Raw genomic sequence first — 16,280 nt, 5'->3', positions numbered from 1 at the left:
AGACTCCACTGACCGGGATCCAATATTCTCTAAATCTCCATCATTCAGTCTTATAGATCATCTAGGGCAGTTATATACCTAGTGACGTACCTAGTCTACCTTTATCAAACACGAGATGACGACAGATTACAGCAGGTATGAACAGTATCCAGTGTTTTTTGCTTTTAAGTCAAGGCTTTTGCATTGATACCTTGCTAGCACCCGGCTAGCTAGCTAGCGTGTACCGGTTATGTAGCCGGGTGCACATAACAGCTAACCTAGCTAGCCTTGCTAGCATCATCCTACATTATAACGTATTCTCTGCAGCTACGCGGATATCTCTAGCTGCTCATCACAACCCACTTAATTTATATTCTCTTAACTTTGAAATGTGTCCTAATGCACGAATACATAACATCACAGAAGCCGTTCCAATGCATGCTAGATCGCTAGCTTTAGCCTGGCGTGCTAGCTGGCCTGGCACGTCTCCGGGGCCGGGCTAGTCAGGGCCAGGCTGCAGCTGCATGCATGCATGGGGGCTGTCTGCATGCATGCAAGGTTGCTAGGGCAACGACTTCCCCTGACCGCAGCCGGCTGGGGGGAAGCTAAGCTAAGCTAACTCTCCTTCGTGCTGGATGGGGGGAAGCTAAGCTAAGCTAACTCTCCTTCGTGCTGGATGGGGGGAAGCTAAGCTAAGCTAACTCTCCTTCGTGCTGGATGGGGGAAAGCTAAGCTAAGCTAACTCTCCTGCGTGCTGGATGGGGGGAAGCTAAGCTAAGCTAACTCTCCTGCGTGCTGGATGGGGGGAAGCTAAGCTAAGCTAACTCTCCTGCGTGCTGGATGGGGGGAAGCTAAGCTAAGCTAACTCTCAGACGGGATGCTAGCTAGATAACTGTTATTAGCTAATATCAGGTGCCGGTAAGCTGGTAACGGGATTGTTAGCCTAGCTTAGCTCGTTCAACCCAGGAGATACGAGATTGTTTTCGACTGCATGTTTGGGAACATATTTTTAAGCCGGTTGGTGAGGTCACATTAATGTTAAGCAGTGTTTTTTGAAGATAAGGTTAGCTAACAAGGCTGGCTAGCTAACGCATATGAACGATGACGTACAATGTCAACAACACAAACAATGCTGGGATGGATGGATGGATGGATGGATGCTAGGTAGGGAGGTAGCAGTCCTTTTTTGAGCGTTTTTGATTGAATGAGTGCACTACACTAACCGTGCCTGGACATAATTAGTTTGGCTAGCTAGCTTGTGACGTTTTTGATATCCCAGACCAAATGCAGCATACTGACACTCAGAACTAGGTCAGCATCAAACAACGGACCTTACCACTGTTACCCTACTAACCCTAACCCTTTCATTCTAATCCTAACCCTAACCCTTTCATTCTAACCCTAACCCTAACCCTACCCTACTAACCCTAACCCTTTCATTCTAACCCTAACCCTACCCTACTAACCCTAACCCTTTCATTCTAACCCTAACCCTACCCTACTAACCCTAACCCTTTCATTCTAACCCTAACCCTAACCCTTTCATTCTAACCCTACCCTACTAACCCTAACCCTTTCATTCTAACCCTACCCTACTAACCCTAACCCTAACCCTGGTCCACATAACCGGCCCCACACAGACGGGTATCAGTCTATTATGGACACACACACAGGGATAGACGGCTAGATGCATGTTTTGTTAATTATGTATTGTGAAACACCTCATTTATAAAAGGTAGAACTGGTTTTAACTAGCTGGCTAGCTAGATAAGGTTAGTTGTGCATACGTGCTAGCGATTGAGCCAGTATCTAACGTTACAGATCTGAAAGCTACCGAAGTAGGCTCTTCGTCTGTCTTTGTTGGTTCACAACTTCAAAGAATGCATGCATTTTTACAGCGAACTTGCCAAGCCAAATGAGACAAGTAGCTAGTGTAGTAGACGGGTTGTAGAAGTGCTGTGAGATTTAGTTGATTTAAGTCATGTAGCCTAGTGAAAAAGCTGTGTTAAAATAGCTGTATTTAATTATTCCACTTGGTAGCTTTGTCCATGGGAGGGCGCTGCCACGTTTTCTGTACTGCTTTCACGTACATCTCCACGTACAGCCCCCATCAGCGCTTCCAGTCATCTCGATCCTCCATACATCTGGCTAGCTCACCAGTCCTTTCCACTCCTGCATCTTTCTCGAGTACGTCCACATAGGTACTTGTGGGACGCCCTCGTAATCGATGTCTGTGTTGGCGGTCCGCAGCAGCAGTTTGCTGGCTGGCAGTGAGAGGTGTCTCTGGGAGTGACCCTCAGCCAGCTAGCCACACCACAGGGTTGACAGAGACTGCGAGAGCACAGTGTTGGATTGATTGGGTCAGAGTTGTAGATGCACATGTGTGTTTACTATGCACCTAGCAAGCAGGGCTGACAAGGGTGTCAGTAGTAGAGAGAGAGGACAGGTCTATCAGTAGTAGAGAGAGAGGACAGGTCTGTCAGTAGAGAGAGAGGACAGGTCTGTCAGTAGTAGAGAGAGGACAGGTCTGTCAGTAGTAGAGAGAGGACAGGTCTGTCAGTAGAGAGAGGACAGGTCTGTCAGTAGTAGAGAGAGGACAGGTCTGTCAGTAGGAGAGAGGACAGGTCTGTCAGTAGAGAGGACAGGTCTGTCAGTAGAGAGAGGACAGGTCTGTCAGTAGAGAGAGGACAGGTCTGTCAGTAGAGAGAGGACAGGTCTGTCAGTAGAGAGGACAGGTCTGTCAGTAGAGAGAGGACAGGTCTGTCAGTAGTAGAGAGAGGACAGGTCTGTCAGTAGTAGAGAGAGGACAGGTCTGTCGGTAGTAGAGAGAGAGGACAGGTCTGTTAGTAGAGAGAGAGGACAGGTCTGTCAGTAGAGAGAGGACAGGTCTGTCGGTAGTAGAGAGAGAGGACAGGTCTGTTAGTAGAGAGAGAGGATAGGTCTGTCAGTAGAGAGAGGACAGGTCTGTCAGTAGAGAGAGGACAGGTCTGTCAGTAGAGAGAGGACAGGTCTGTCAGTAGGAGAGAGGACAGGTCTGTCAGTAGTAGAGAGAGGACAGGTCTGTCAGTAGTAGAGAGAGAGGACAGGTCTGTCAGTAGAGAGAGGACAGGTCTGTCAGTAGAGAGAGGACAGGTCTGTCAGTAGAGAGAGGACAGGTCTCTCAGTAGAGAGGACAGGTCTGTCAGTAGAGAGAGGACAGGTCTGTCAGTAGAGAGAGGACAGGTCTGTCAGTAGTAGAGAGAGGACAGGTCTGTCAGTAGTAGAGAGAGGACAGGTCTGTCAGTAGTAGAGAGAGGACAGGTCTGTGAGTAGAGAGAGGACAGGTCTGTCAGTAGAGAGAGAGAGGACAGGTCTGTCAGTAGAGAGAGGACAGTTCTGTCAGTAGAGAGAGGACAGTTCTGTCAGTAGAGAGGACAGGTCTGTCAGTAGAGAGAGAGGACAGGTCTGTCAGTAGAGAGAGGACAGGTCTGTCAGTAGAGAGAGGACAGGTCTGTCAGTAGAGAGGACAGGTCTGTCAGTAGAGAGAGGACAGGCTGAAGGGACAAGGTGTCCTACAGAGCATAACATTGGCGGTGTCGAGATTGTACTTTTTTCAGATGAGTGTGGCGGGATATCCAGTCTGTATGGAAACACTACGTTTAGGTCTTTGATTTGTTTTGTTTTTCGTTTGCCGGATTACATCTTTGATCAAAACTAGTAAGACTTTTGTGTTCTAATGTTGTAGTTTTTAACATACAGTTTTGTCTTGTTTGCAGGTAAAATGAGTAAGGCTTCTGCTGACAAAGAGGTTGTGATTTCTTCTGACACAGACCAGATGATGGAGGAGGTCAGTCTGATTAGCACTCAGTTGTTTCTCAACCTACACAATCCTATTAATTCCCTTTACTGTCTTCCTGTAAAGCAAGATGCTCCGAACCTGCTGATGCCACACAGGAAATGCCCTCATATGCTCAATGATTACCATGACGGTGTTAAAAAAGTATGCCTGTTGAAGGTGAAGAGACTGAAATGCTGCTTCAGTACTAGTGCTTAGGACTTTGAACAATAACCACCTTTATTAAAGCTCGTCCAGTGTGTGGGAACATTCATTTTCAACTCTGGTGTGAGTTGCAAATTGTTCGTTCATGTTCATTCTTTGATGATGTTCCCTTCTCTTAATTCCTTCAGATTCTCGACTTTCTCTGTCCTCCTCTCTCTTATAACCAGAGGAGAATTCTGAGCTCATTTAGACAGATTAGGGCCCTTTGACTCATGAAAGGACAGATTTAAAATGCTAACTGACGGTGTTGAAATGACTGCCGTGCGTGTGTCTCCCGGTTATGATGTTTTGTCCTTGTTGTGTTTTCATCTCAGCCTGGTAGCTCTAAGGAGGCCATGAAAGTCTCCTCCCGCTCCAGGAGGTGAGTTATCCAGCGCACTCACACTCGCACACTATTAGAGATCGTCCATAGTGAGTTATCACACTCACACACTATTAGAGATCATCCATAGTGAGTTATCACACTCACACACTATTAGAGGTCGTCCCATAGTGAGTTATCACACTCACACACTATTAGAGGTCATCCATAGTGAGTTATCACACTCACACACTATTAGAGATCATCCATAGTGAGTTATCACACTCACATACTATTAGAGATTGTCCCATAGTGAGTTATCACGCTCACACACTATTAGAGGGTGTTCCATAGTGAGTTATCCAGTACACACACTATTCATTTTTCAAGGCCGATAGTACAGATATTTAGGAAAACAGCAAGTCCAATATGAAGCTTTTTTTTTTTTTTTTTCTCAAAGATTCAGATATCCATAATTAATGAATAACAGACAGGCATCTGATTCCACCGTCTGTGCATGAGCCTTTCATTCTAGACAGGCATGTTTATTGCTTAGCACATTTTATATTTCAGGCGCTTTTATTCACTGTTTAAAAGTAAAACAATATAATCTCGTTATGGTACAAAATGCAAATATGGGCCCGATACATCTCTACAGACTGTGTCGGCTACACACCTGCGCTCTGTCCACCAGTGTGTGCTTGGTGTGCCCTCACAGGAAGCCCATTGCAGTAACCAAGCACACTGGACGTAACGAATCAGGCACTTCGGACGAGAGTGAGAACGAAGACCCCACTTATGACAATGGCGCCGACGGGAAGCTGGTGGTCAGGCCGGAGCCGGCGGGACAAGACGGCAAGGACGAGGCCAGGGGCGGCAGAGGAACTGCCAAGCTCAGAGTCGAAGTGTCACGCAAACGCACAGGTCAGCGATATGCACGATACCCGCTTGTTATTCAGGGATATCACAGTTACTGAAGTAAAAGTTTGCTTAAGTCAAATTTGCGCAAGTCAAAATGATTGTACCTGTCTGAATTGGACAGTGTTTATAGCTGATGTATTCAGCAGCTGAGAATTGCATCGGTGATAACTGTCCTACAGCCAGGAGAGATGCCATCCACCTCCTGAGTAAACACGGTGTCGGTGTTGGTCAGAAGTACGGTGTTGACACGGCACTTGAATCCCTTTCTGCTCCTCACAGAGGAGGTCCTGCAGGAGATAGTGAACTGCTCTGCCTGCGGTCAGCAAGTCAACCACTTCCAGCGCAACTCTGTCTACGAGCACCCCATGCTCAAAGTGCTCATCTGCAAGGTAGGCCTGATTCACGTGCGGGCTTGCCGGCACCCTCAGGGAGGTGGCTGTATGAAAACATGCATGCCTAAGAACATATGGTTTGTGTGGCAGTGGCATGTCACTGGCACATTACTGTTTGCAGTTGTTGCATGCTTGTATCGCATTTTCATTAGTGACCTCTTTCTTATTGTTCCCTCTAGTCTTGCTATAAGTATTACACCAGTGATGACATCAACAGAGATTCAGACGGCATGGATGAGCAGTGCAGGTAGGATGTCTGAACACTAACCAGTGTTAGGAAATATTATGTTCAGTCCTGTGTAGCTCCGGTACTCTCAGGGCTGGTTTGGCGTCCCCTGCCGTTGGGAGGTGCATTGTGGGTTGCAGAGCTGGCAGACGGAGGGGGGGGCTGTTGTGTCCGAGTGGCCCTCCTTCTATCAAGGAAAACTGGCAGCCCAGGCGCAGGACAGACAGACCTCTCAAGCAATGTTGTCATTTCGTAGGCCAGTACCAGCATCTGCAATTTCTGCGCTTCTAAAAAATTAGAAAGGCGATTTCAAAGGGTGAGGGACCATAAACATGCATAATAAGTAATAAGAGCTCAGGAATAAAGTCAAGGCTGCTGATTAGGAAATAAAAGCTGTATGGTTGGTCATGAAATATGTTGTTGATTATTGATGATATCTTTTTTGTTAACTTTCTCAATATTTGAACAGTTAATAGTCCTAACGCCATGTTCAGACTGGATGTGAGAAGCGCCGTGAAGCGTCAGTTATCACATGAGTAGGAGCTGTTCACACCAGAAGACCAGGAGCCTGGCTGGTCACACCAGACAGTCACACTGGTTAACATGGGCGCTGTAGTGAACAGTCACACTGGTTAACTTGGGCGCTGGTGTGAGCTGGTGTGAACAGTCACGTTGGTCAAAAGTGTCAAAAAAATGTCAAAAGTTTGCATGCCTGCGTGCCCGTCCTAGATGTAGCTTGGAGGTTACCGCTGGGCCAGAAAAAATCGTAGGGGAAACACTGCATCCTGGTCTAAGACCAAGAAGCCTTTCAATGAAAAATCCCCATTGACATACATTGTTAGTGGAGGTTGATGCATGTATATGTAACCTCCATTCTCCCTTCCCCAGGTGGTGCGCTGAAGGGGGCAACCTGATCTGCTGTGACTACTGCAACAACGCCTTCTGCAAGAAGTGCATCCTGCGCAACCTGGGCAGGAAGGAGCTGTCGGTCATCACGGACGACAAGAAGAAGTGGCACTGCTACATCTGCGCCTGCGAGCCCCTGCGGGACCTGTCCTCCAACTGCCATCGCGTGATGGAGAGCCTGGAGCAGATGTGGAGCAATGATGGAAAGAAGGACAGGAAGTCAGTGGGGGGTGGGAAGAAACGGCACAAAGACGCCAAAGGGCACAAGGCAGTCGTCAACGGGAAGGAGCACTCCGATGGCTCGGGGACCCTGACCTTCTCCTACAAGAAGCTGCAGGTTCCCAAAGAGCTGGTGAAGAAAGCAAAGAGTCTGGTGGAAACCACCACGGGACTGAACAGCACATTCATTAAGTTCATCCAGCAGGCCACGGAGGAGCAGGGAGACAGCGCCGTCAGGCACAGGCACCTGAAGGCCTTCAAGTCGGTGCTGGCCGACCTGAAGAAGGCCCACTCGGCCTTGGAGAGAGCTCTGGAGCCGGAGTTCCTGAAGCAGGAGATGCAGAATGGAGGCGAAGTTGTGCACCAGAGGAAAACCCCTGAGAAGGCAGTGGCCAAATCTGACCATGCTGATGGACATGACGTTACTTTAGATGAGGGGAATGACAGCATGGAGGTAGAGATGGAGGACAACATGGAGGAAGAGGTAGAGGACAATGGACAGGAGGAGGGGGTAGAGGACAACATAGAGGAAACCGACAATAGACAAGAGGAGGAGGTAGAGGACAATAGACAGGTGGAGGAGGAGGACAATAGAGAGGAGGTGGAGGAGGACAATGGGGAGGAGGTGGAGGAGGACAATAGGGAGGAGGTGGAGGAGGACAATAGGGAGGAGGTGGCGGAGGAGGTGGGGGAGGACAATAGGGAGGAAGAGTTGGAGAAGGCGGAGGAGGAGGAGCAGGAAGATGAGGGAGAGTCAGACCAGGCTGAGATGAAGGAAATCCGTGCCCCGCCACCAGAGAAGGCCAAGACCCAGACCGACCAGACCAAAGCCAAAATCACAAAGGTCAAATCTGAAGAAGTGGAAGAGGCCCTGGATAAGGACATTGTCTCCGTTCCTCCCTCCGTCCCCGACGAGCTGTTCCAGATGGTCGAGAGTCTCTCCGACTCCGCCATGCTGTCTCAGGGGAAGGAGAGCACAGAGGCCGAGCAGAAGGAAGCGTCGCCGTCCTCCTCCAAGACCCACAAGTCCACCAGGAAGTCACCCGACAGGAAAAAGACCCCTCCCAGAGTGAAGAACCTCATCGTCAAACTCACACCCGTTCCAGTGGTGACCACTTGCGGCTCTAGGCCCAAGAGCAGGAGCCAGGACAAGGATGGAGGGGTGAAGAAGGAGAAGTATACGGTGGAGGAAGAAGTGGAGGAGGAGGAGGAGGAAGAGGGCGACAGCGTAGGAGAAAGGGATGGAGAGGATACCCCGGAGGATAAACCCTCCCACAACCGGCGTTCCTCCAGAGTGAAGACCACGCCCCTGAGAAAGGCTGCCGACAGCAAGGCCGAGGCCGATGCCTCCAGGGATGACAGTGACAGTGACCTGGAGGAGAAGGGGCGGCGTCCCAGCAAGGCTAGAAGCTCCAAAAGGAACAAGAGCATCAAGAGAGAGGAGGGGAAGAAGTCAACCAGGGGAGCCAAGGACTCGTCGGAGCTCAAAGCAGCAGACTCAGACTCGGACGAAGTCCCTGAGGTCCTCCGCCAGACGGCGGCAGACGAGCGGAGCTCAGACGAAGGCCAGGGAGTGGCGGAGGAAGAGGGGGCAGGCAGGAGTGCGAAGAAGCGCCTGTTTAAGGGGAACAAGACGGGTTCCTCACAGGACAAGAAGAAAGAGGAGAAGAAAACAGCCAAACGTAAACACAAGTCCAACTCATCCGACTCGGACTCTGACGACGAAGGCAAGAAGACCTCCACGGCTACCAAGAAGTCCTCCACAGCTGCTAAGAAGTTGCCAAAGAAGAAGAAGGAGAAGGAGAAGGGGTCGGAGTCCTCGGATGACTCTGATTTGGAGAAGGAGATGAAGAGCCTCAGCAAGCTGCCGTCAGGGAAGAGGAGGTCTAGCCGGGTGAAGAAGGAAGGCAAAAAACAGAAAGAGGTCAAGAAGGAGGAAGAGGAAAAAGCCGGCGATCGCAAGAGGTCGTACGAGAGGAGGCGCAAGTCAAAGAGAGGAGCCAAAGGAGGGTCGACGCAGGAGGCCTCTTCGTCCTCCGGTGAGGATGAGGCGGAGAGGGAGGAGGAGGGAGGAGAGTCCGGGGAGGAGAGTGGGGACGAGCAGAAGATCAAGCCCATCCTGGAGGAGAACATGGCCGCAGGAGGAGATGCCTTCCACCAGTCCTCAGGTTAGATACGGCTGTCAAAAGTGCAAAGACGGGGTATAGAGAGAGAATTCTGTTGTGCTGTGACTTCTGTCTGTGTGATGCTCCTGTGTGCTTTGAGCTGTAGAACCATACACATCTCTGAAATCCACTCTTTCAGCTGTGGAACCCCCGTCAAGGAAATATTCTCAGACGGGTAGCGCTAGCCTGAGTAATTTGAGTATTCCGCTATTTGCTTGGTAGGTTGGTATTCGGAGCTTAATTCAGTATTCGGAGCTGTTTCTTTTTTGTTTTTTTTGGGCAAAAAAAAGTTTGCAATAGTAGCTCATACTACAACAGTCTGTACATCTAATGTAGTTTAAACTTGCTCAGCTAACATAGCCACATCCTCAGCTTCTAATGTAGAATGGGAAAATGAAACCACACCCACACAGCTAACCTAGCCACAGCTAACCTAGCCACAGCTAACCTAGCCACAGCTAACATAGCCACAGCTAACTTAGCCACGCCCTATAATGTTTCTGATGTAGTTTAAACCTGCTCAACCAACCTAGCCGCATCCTATAATGTTTGATGGACACATCCTACACTGGTGTTATGGTGAATCTCACTGATGTGCTGTTTTTTCCCTTTAAACCTCTTAACACTTGTGGTTTGTGTGTTTAGGAGATGAAGGAGAGGGTAACCATGATGTTCAGATGGCTGATGACGATGATGACGACGACCCTGAGAACCGGTAGGTGCCATATTAATAACTCCGGCCCTACACTAGGGCTGGGACGATTCGTCGACGTCATCGATTATGCAAATTCGTCGACGCGAAATGTATGCGTCGATGACATTGGTTCTAATGTGACAAGTTCAAAAGTACACGGTGCTAACTGAATATTCTGAATTCTCTCCTTGCTCGTCTGTAGGATTGCAAAGAAGATGCTCCTGGCCCAGATCAAGGCCAACTACTCCTCTGGCGCTGGGAGCTCCTCAGACAACCAGGGTTCCGAGGACGAGGGGAAACACAAGTCCTCCAAGAACGCTAAAGACGAGGATGAGAATGGTAAGATACGTTTGCAAGGTTTCCATTGTAATGTCCCCCAAAACGTATTACCGAGGTGATTTCTCCTCATATTCCATAGTAAACTATTATTACTGAGGTGATTTTGACATGTCCCCCAAAAAACATTTATTCCTGAGGTGATTTTCTTTCCATGTTCCATAGTAAACTATTACTGAGGTGATTCCCTGTCCCTCTCTTGTCCCATAGTAATGCCCCCCCAACTGAAACCAGCCCACCCTGCTTTCCCTCAGCGATGTTGTAGATCTATACACATGCGGGAGTATTCTTTACTCATGAATTGCTTGTATTGCCCCATTCAGAGGATGACGAGGAGGAGGATGATGAAGATGAGGAGGAGGAGGGTGCTGACTCTGGCTCTGAGGTGGATGTGAAGAAGGGTCGACGCCACGCCCTGCTTCGGCACAAGCTCTCCCTGAGCGAGGGGGAGTCCGGGGACGAGAAGTCTGCCGCCAAGGACAAGAGCAAGGAGACCAAGAAGAAGGCCAGGCGGAAAGGTGTGTGTGTTTCTTTTCTTTTCTTTCTTTCTTTCTCCTGATGGGATTGAAACGTCTGACTTCCTGCCCCCCCCCCCCCCCCTCCCTCGTCCAGTGGACAGCGATGACTCAGCAGACTCGGACTTTGAGAAGTCTGATGAGACCAGCAGCGAGGAGTCTGCCGCGAGCGAGGAGTCTGCCGTGAGCGAGGAGGTCAGCGAATCAGAGGAGGAAGGCAACCGCCGTAAGACCAGGTGAGGAGACCTGAACAAGACAGCACCTGACCCAGAGAGCACCTGACCCAGAGAGCACCTGACCCAGAGAGCACCTGACCCAGAGAGCACCTGACCCAGAGAGCACCTGACCCAGAGAGCACCTGACCCAGAGACCTCATGTCCTCTGCTGTCACCCATGTCCTCTGCTGTCACCCATGTCCTCAGACCCATGTCCTCTGCTGTCACCCATGTCCTCTGCTGTCACCCATGTCCTCAGACCCATGTCCTCTGCTGTCACCCATGTCCTCTGCTGTCACCCATGTCCTCAGACCCATGTCCTCTGCTGTCACCCAGGTCCTCCAAGAAGAAGGGCGACGACAAACAGAGGAGCTACCACCAGAAGAAGAAGCGCCGCCGGATCAAGGTCCAGGCCTCGTCCTCCAGCAACGAGAAGGTGCTCACACACTGACCGCACACTGGCCTGGACGCTGACACGCTGGCCTGGACGCTGACCGATGGCCCGGACGCTTTGAACTAGGGCCTCGTTTACCACTTACCCATAATGCTGTTGATTGGTGGAGATCATTTTCAGCTGATTCCATGCCGTCTCTCGTTCTGGCGTTCATGGCTCGCTAATGCTAGCGCTATCGAATTGAACATGAAAATAGACAAAATGAACATAAAACATAGACAAGATGAACATAAAACATAGACAATATGAACATAAAAGCAGGGAAAGTAAGAGGGAAGATAAAACGATCAGAATCACATTTCATCTGGATCTGACCCCTGCCGATGAGATGGAGGTCATGATTGGAAGTTAGGAGTTGCTCTCCTGGTTCTGTAACTGGCTGTTTGACCTGAGGGTTGGAGATCCGGGATTGAAGATAATCTGTTGTTCTGTGTGTCTGTGTGTGTGCGCGTGTTTGTGCCTTTGGGTGGTTGTGTGTGTGTGTGTGAGTGCGTGCGTGCGTGTGGGGTTGTGTGTGTGTGCGTGTGTATATGCGTTTGTGTGTGTGTGTGTGCGCGCGTGGGGGTGTGTGTGTGGGGGCGTGGGGGCGTGTGTGTGTGCGCGTGGGTGTGCGCGTGTGTGTGTGCGTGCGTGCGTGTGTGCGTGTGTGCGTGTGTGTGTGTGTGTGTGTGCGTGTGTGTGTGTGTGTTCAGAGCGGCTCGGGGGACGACGACGACGACGACAAGGGGACCCCGAAGGGCCGCAAGAAGATCCGCAAGATCCTGAAGGCATCCAGCCTGCGCACGGAGACGCGCGACGCGCTGAAGGAGGAGGAGGACCGCCGGCAACGCATCTCCGAGAGGGAGACGCTCCGGGAGAAGCTCCGAGAGGTAAACACACCCGGGCCGGCTCCACGCCAGACCCGTAAACACACCGGGGCCGGCTCCACGCCAGACCCGTAAACACACCGGGCCGGCTCCACGCCAGACCCGTAAACACACCGGGCCGGCTCCACGCCAGACCCGTAAACACACCGGGGCCGGCTCCACGCCAGACCCGTAAACACACCGGGGCCGGCTCCACGCCAGACCCGTAAACACACCGGGCCGGCTCCACGCCAGACCCGTAAACACACCGGGGCCGGCACCCGTGACAGTTCTTTCAGCGTCATATTTGAGTCTGGACAGAGACTAGGACTGAGGTGAGGTGTCCCTGGCTGGCTGACTGGTCTCTCCTCCCCCCCCCCCCCCCCCCCAGACCATCGTGGTGAAGGAGACGTCTCTAATGGATTGTCCCATCACCACCAAGCTGGTCCTGGACGAGGACGAGGAGACCAAAGAGCCCACCGTGCAGGTGCACAGGAACCTGGTCACCAAGCTCAAACCACACCAGGTCGACGGTGAGAACACCCACACACACACACACACACACACACACACACACACACACACACACACACACACAGTGTGAAAAGCTTTGGCTGTGAAGGAATGTCTGAGGTGAACTAACGCGTGCGTGTGTGCGTGTGTGTGCGGTTGCGTGTGTGTGTGTGTGCGTGTGTGTGTTGCAGGAGTGCAGTTTATGTGGGACTGCTGTTGTGAGTCAATCAAGAAGACCAAGAAGTCGTCAGGTTCAGGCTGCATCCTGGCCCACTGTATGGGTCTGGGCAAGACTCTGCAGGTAGAGACCAGCACCTTCTCTCTCTCTCTCTCTCTCCCTCTCTCTCTCTCTCTCTCTCTCTCTCTCCCTCTCTCTCTGTCTCTCTCTCTCTTCACTCTCTCTGTCTCTCTCTCTCTCTCTCTCTCTCTCTCTTCACTCTCCCTCCCTCCCTCTCTCCCTCTCTCTCTCCCTCTTCACTCTCCCTCCCTCCCTCTCTCTCTCTCTCCCTCTCTCTCTTCACTCTCTCTCTACCTCTCTCTCTACCTCTCTCTCTCTCTCTCCCTCTCTCTCTCTCTCTCTCTCTCTCTCTCTCCCTCTCTCTCTTCACTCTCCCTCCCTCTCTCTCTCTCTCTCTCCCCCTCCCTCTCTCTCTCTCTCTCTCTCCCCCGATTTCCATCTCCCTCTCTTTCTCTCTCTCTCCACTCTCCCTCTCTCTCCCTTTCTCTTTCTCTCTCTCCCTTTCTCTTCTCTCTCTCCCACTCTCTCTCTCCCTTTCTCTCTTCTCTCTCTCCCTCTACCCCCCCTCTTTCTCTCTCTCCCCCTCCATCTCCCTCTCTGTCTCACTCTCTCTCCTTCTCTCTCTCTCTCCCTTTCTCTCCTCTCTCCCACTCTCTTTCTCTCTCGCTCTCCCCCTTTCTCTCCATCTCCCTCTCTGTCTCCTCCCTCTCCCCCTTTCTCTCCATCTCTCTCTCTCTCTCTCTGAATTCTAACCTCAGTTCATAACCAGTAATCTCGCAGAGCTAAATCAGACCTCCTAGCCTCAGCGTTGCAACACAACGTCCTTCCAAGCCTCTGTGCTCCGCTCTGACGCGCACTTCCTCCCGCGGCCTCCAGGTGGTGGCGTTCCTCCACACCATGCTGCTGTGCGACAAGCTGGACTACAGCACTGCGCTGGTGGTCGCCCCCCTCAACACCGTGCTCAACTGGCTCAACGAGTTCGAGAAGTGGCAGGAGGGCATGACGGACGAGGAGAGTTTGGAGGTACGCTGACACACACACACACACACACACACACACACACACAAGACCCCGGTACACCCAGGAAGGCTGCTCACACCCTCCAGACACAGCTGTGAGCTCGCTGCCCTGGGTTGAGACCTTCAGTCTGATGCTCCTCCCGCTCTCACAGATCTCCGTGGGGAGGCGGGTTGGGTTATAACCTCATTGCTGATGCATAGCCTTGACAACCATAGACGGTAATGACAACACCGAGTGAAGTGAAACCGTCATGTAACCGTAGGCTACTGTAACGAACGGAGGGGAGGGGTGGGGTGGGTAGGCTTCTCTGTTTCTACTACCAACCAGTGGCGTCTGGTGGGTCCTGGTACCAGGTGTGCCCATGTGAAGGTCCTGGTACCAGGTGTGCCCCTGGTACCAGTGGCTCCGCCCCTATGGGTGTGAAAGGTAGGCGCTGGCTCCACCCCCATGGGTGTGAAAGGTAGGCACTGGCTCTGCCCCCATGGGTGTGAAAGGTAGGCGCTGGCTCCGCCCCTATGGGTGTGAAAGGTAGGCGCTGGCTCCGCCCCTATGGGTTTGAAAGGTAGGCACTGGCTCTGCCCCTATGGGTGTGAAAGGTAGGCGCTGGCTCCGCCCCTATGGGTGTGAAAGGTAGGCGCTGGCTCCGCCCCTATGGGTTTGAAAGGTAGGCGCTGGCTCCGCCCGTATTCTCATGTTTGGTAGCATTTTACTCCAGACCAGATAGTTGGTAGAGTGGTTAAGTCTGGTAAGTACCATTCCCAATACAGACTGTCGAGTGTGTGTGTGTGTGTGTGTCCCAGGTGACGGAGCTGGCCACGGTGAAGCGTCCCCAGGAGCGTGCCTACTGTCTGCAGCGCTGGCAGGAGGACGGCGGCGTCATGATCATCGGCTACGAGATGTACCGCAACCTCACGCAGGGACGCAACATCAAGAGCAAGAAGCTCAAGGAGACCTTCCTCAAGACCCTGGTCGACCCGGGTAGGCTGTTCATACGCACACACACACACACACGCAACCACACACACTTCTAGAAGACCCTGCTACACCCAGGTAGGCTACTCCCCTAGGAAACAGGCGCACTTCCCCTGATGACAAAGGGGAGACACACACACACACACACACACCTATGTGTCTATTTTTGCACGTCTCACCCTTTCTCTGTGTTTTGTGTGTGGTTGTGTGTACGTCTGCATGTGTGCGTGCGTACGGTTGTCTGTGCGCATGTGTGTGCGTGTGTATGTGTTTGTGCGTGTCCGTGCGTGCGTGTATGCGTGTGTGTGCGTGCGTGTGTGTGTGTGTGTGTGTCTGTGTGTGTGTGTGTGTGCGTGTGTGTTCCTCGCCGCAGGCCCAGACTTTGTGATCTGTGATGAGGGCCACATCCTGAAGAACGAGGCGTCTGCCGTGTCTAAAGCCATGAACTCCATCACCACCCGCAGGAGAGTGGTGCTCACCGGCACGCCCCTGCAGAACAACCTCATCGAGTGTAAGAGAGAGAGAGAGAGAGAGTGTGTGTGTACACAGAGAGAGAGTGTGTGTGTGTGTGTGTGTGTGTGTAAGAGAGAGAGAGAGACAGAGTGTGTGTGTGAGAGAGAGAGAGAGAGAGAGAGAGATAGTGTGCCTGTAAGAGAGAGAGAGAGAGAGAGTGTGTGTGTAACAGAGAGAGAGAGTGTGTGTGTGTGTGTGTGTAAGAGAGAGAGAGAGAGAGTGTGTGTGTGTGTGTAAGAGAGAGAGAGAGAGTGTGTGTGTAACAGAGAGAGAGAGAGAGAGAGAGAGAGAGTGTGTGTGTGTAAGAGAGAGAGAGAGAGATAGTGTGCGTGTAAGAGAGAGAGAGAGAGTGTCTGTGTAACAGAGAGAGAGAGAGAGAGTGTGTGTGTGTAAGAGAGAGAGAGAGAGAGAGAGAGTGTGTGTGTGTGTAAGAGAGAGAGAGAGAGAGTGTGTGTGTAAGAGAGAGAGAGAGAGAGAGAGAGTGTGTGCGTGGGCGTGGGCTTTGGGCTTTACTAGACATTCGGTCCTCACAAGAATAGTTATAAACTAAAAAAATGGGACTTGTGAGGTTCCTCCCAAGTTGGGGATAATTTTCGGGTCAGTTAGGGTTTAGAGCTGGGGTTAAGGTGAAGGGTCAGAGGTGAAAGGCTATGTTGAGGGTTAGGTGTTCATCTGACCCCTCCCCCTCCCCATGCCCAGACCACTGCATGGTGAACTTCATCAAGGAGAACCTGCTGGGCTCGGTCAAGGAGTTCAGGAACCGCTTCATCAACCCCATCCAGAACGGCCAGTGCGCCGACTCCACCGAGCAGGACGT

General features: G+C 51.5%; 1 protein-coding gene across 1 annotated transcript in view; it reads left to right on the top strand.

Annotated features, from left to right (window-relative positions):
- The window catches only part of atrx (ATRX chromatin remodeler), a 38,463-nt gene continuing 22,183 nt past the window's right edge, over nucleotides 1-16,280 (top strand). Inside the window, exons 1-20 of the mRNA XM_084459560.1 lie at nucleotides 1-135; nucleotides 3,735-3,805; nucleotides 4,333-4,379; nucleotides 5,038-5,243; nucleotides 5,520-5,629; nucleotides 5,812-5,879; nucleotides 6,747-7,476; nucleotides 7,669-9,151; nucleotides 9,794-9,863; nucleotides 10,045-10,181; nucleotides 10,502-10,696; nucleotides 10,791-10,929; nucleotides 11,245-11,344; nucleotides 12,055-12,231; nucleotides 12,599-12,740; nucleotides 12,912-13,021; nucleotides 13,835-13,981; nucleotides 14,779-14,956; nucleotides 15,324-15,461; nucleotides 16,163-16,280. The exon at nucleotides 16,163-16,280 is cut by the window's right edge and continues 58 nt beyond it. Coding sequence (XP_084315686.1) covers nucleotides 3,740-3,805; nucleotides 4,333-4,379; nucleotides 5,038-5,243; nucleotides 5,520-5,629; nucleotides 5,812-5,879; nucleotides 6,747-7,476; nucleotides 7,669-9,151; nucleotides 9,794-9,863; nucleotides 10,045-10,181; nucleotides 10,502-10,696; nucleotides 10,791-10,929; nucleotides 11,245-11,344; nucleotides 12,055-12,231; nucleotides 12,599-12,740; nucleotides 12,912-13,021; nucleotides 13,835-13,981; nucleotides 14,779-14,956; nucleotides 15,324-15,461; nucleotides 16,163-16,280 — 4,361 coding nt within the window. The 5' untranslated portion in view covers nucleotides 1-135; nucleotides 3,735-3,739. The remainder of the gene's footprint in view (nucleotides 136-3,734; nucleotides 3,806-4,332; nucleotides 4,380-5,037; nucleotides 5,244-5,519; nucleotides 5,630-5,811; nucleotides 5,880-6,746; nucleotides 7,477-7,668; nucleotides 9,152-9,793; nucleotides 9,864-10,044; nucleotides 10,182-10,501; nucleotides 10,697-10,790; nucleotides 10,930-11,244; nucleotides 11,345-12,054; nucleotides 12,232-12,598; nucleotides 12,741-12,911; nucleotides 13,022-13,834; nucleotides 13,982-14,778; nucleotides 14,957-15,323; nucleotides 15,462-16,162) is intronic.

Source organism: Borostomias antarcticus, assembly GCF_949987555.1.
Source record: "Borostomias antarcticus genome assembly, chromosome: 28".
NCBI classification, from domain to species: domain Eukaryota; kingdom Metazoa; phylum Chordata; class Actinopteri; order Stomiiformes; family Stomiidae; genus Borostomias; species Borostomias antarcticus.
This window is presented reverse-complemented; position numbering and strand designations above follow the sequence as displayed.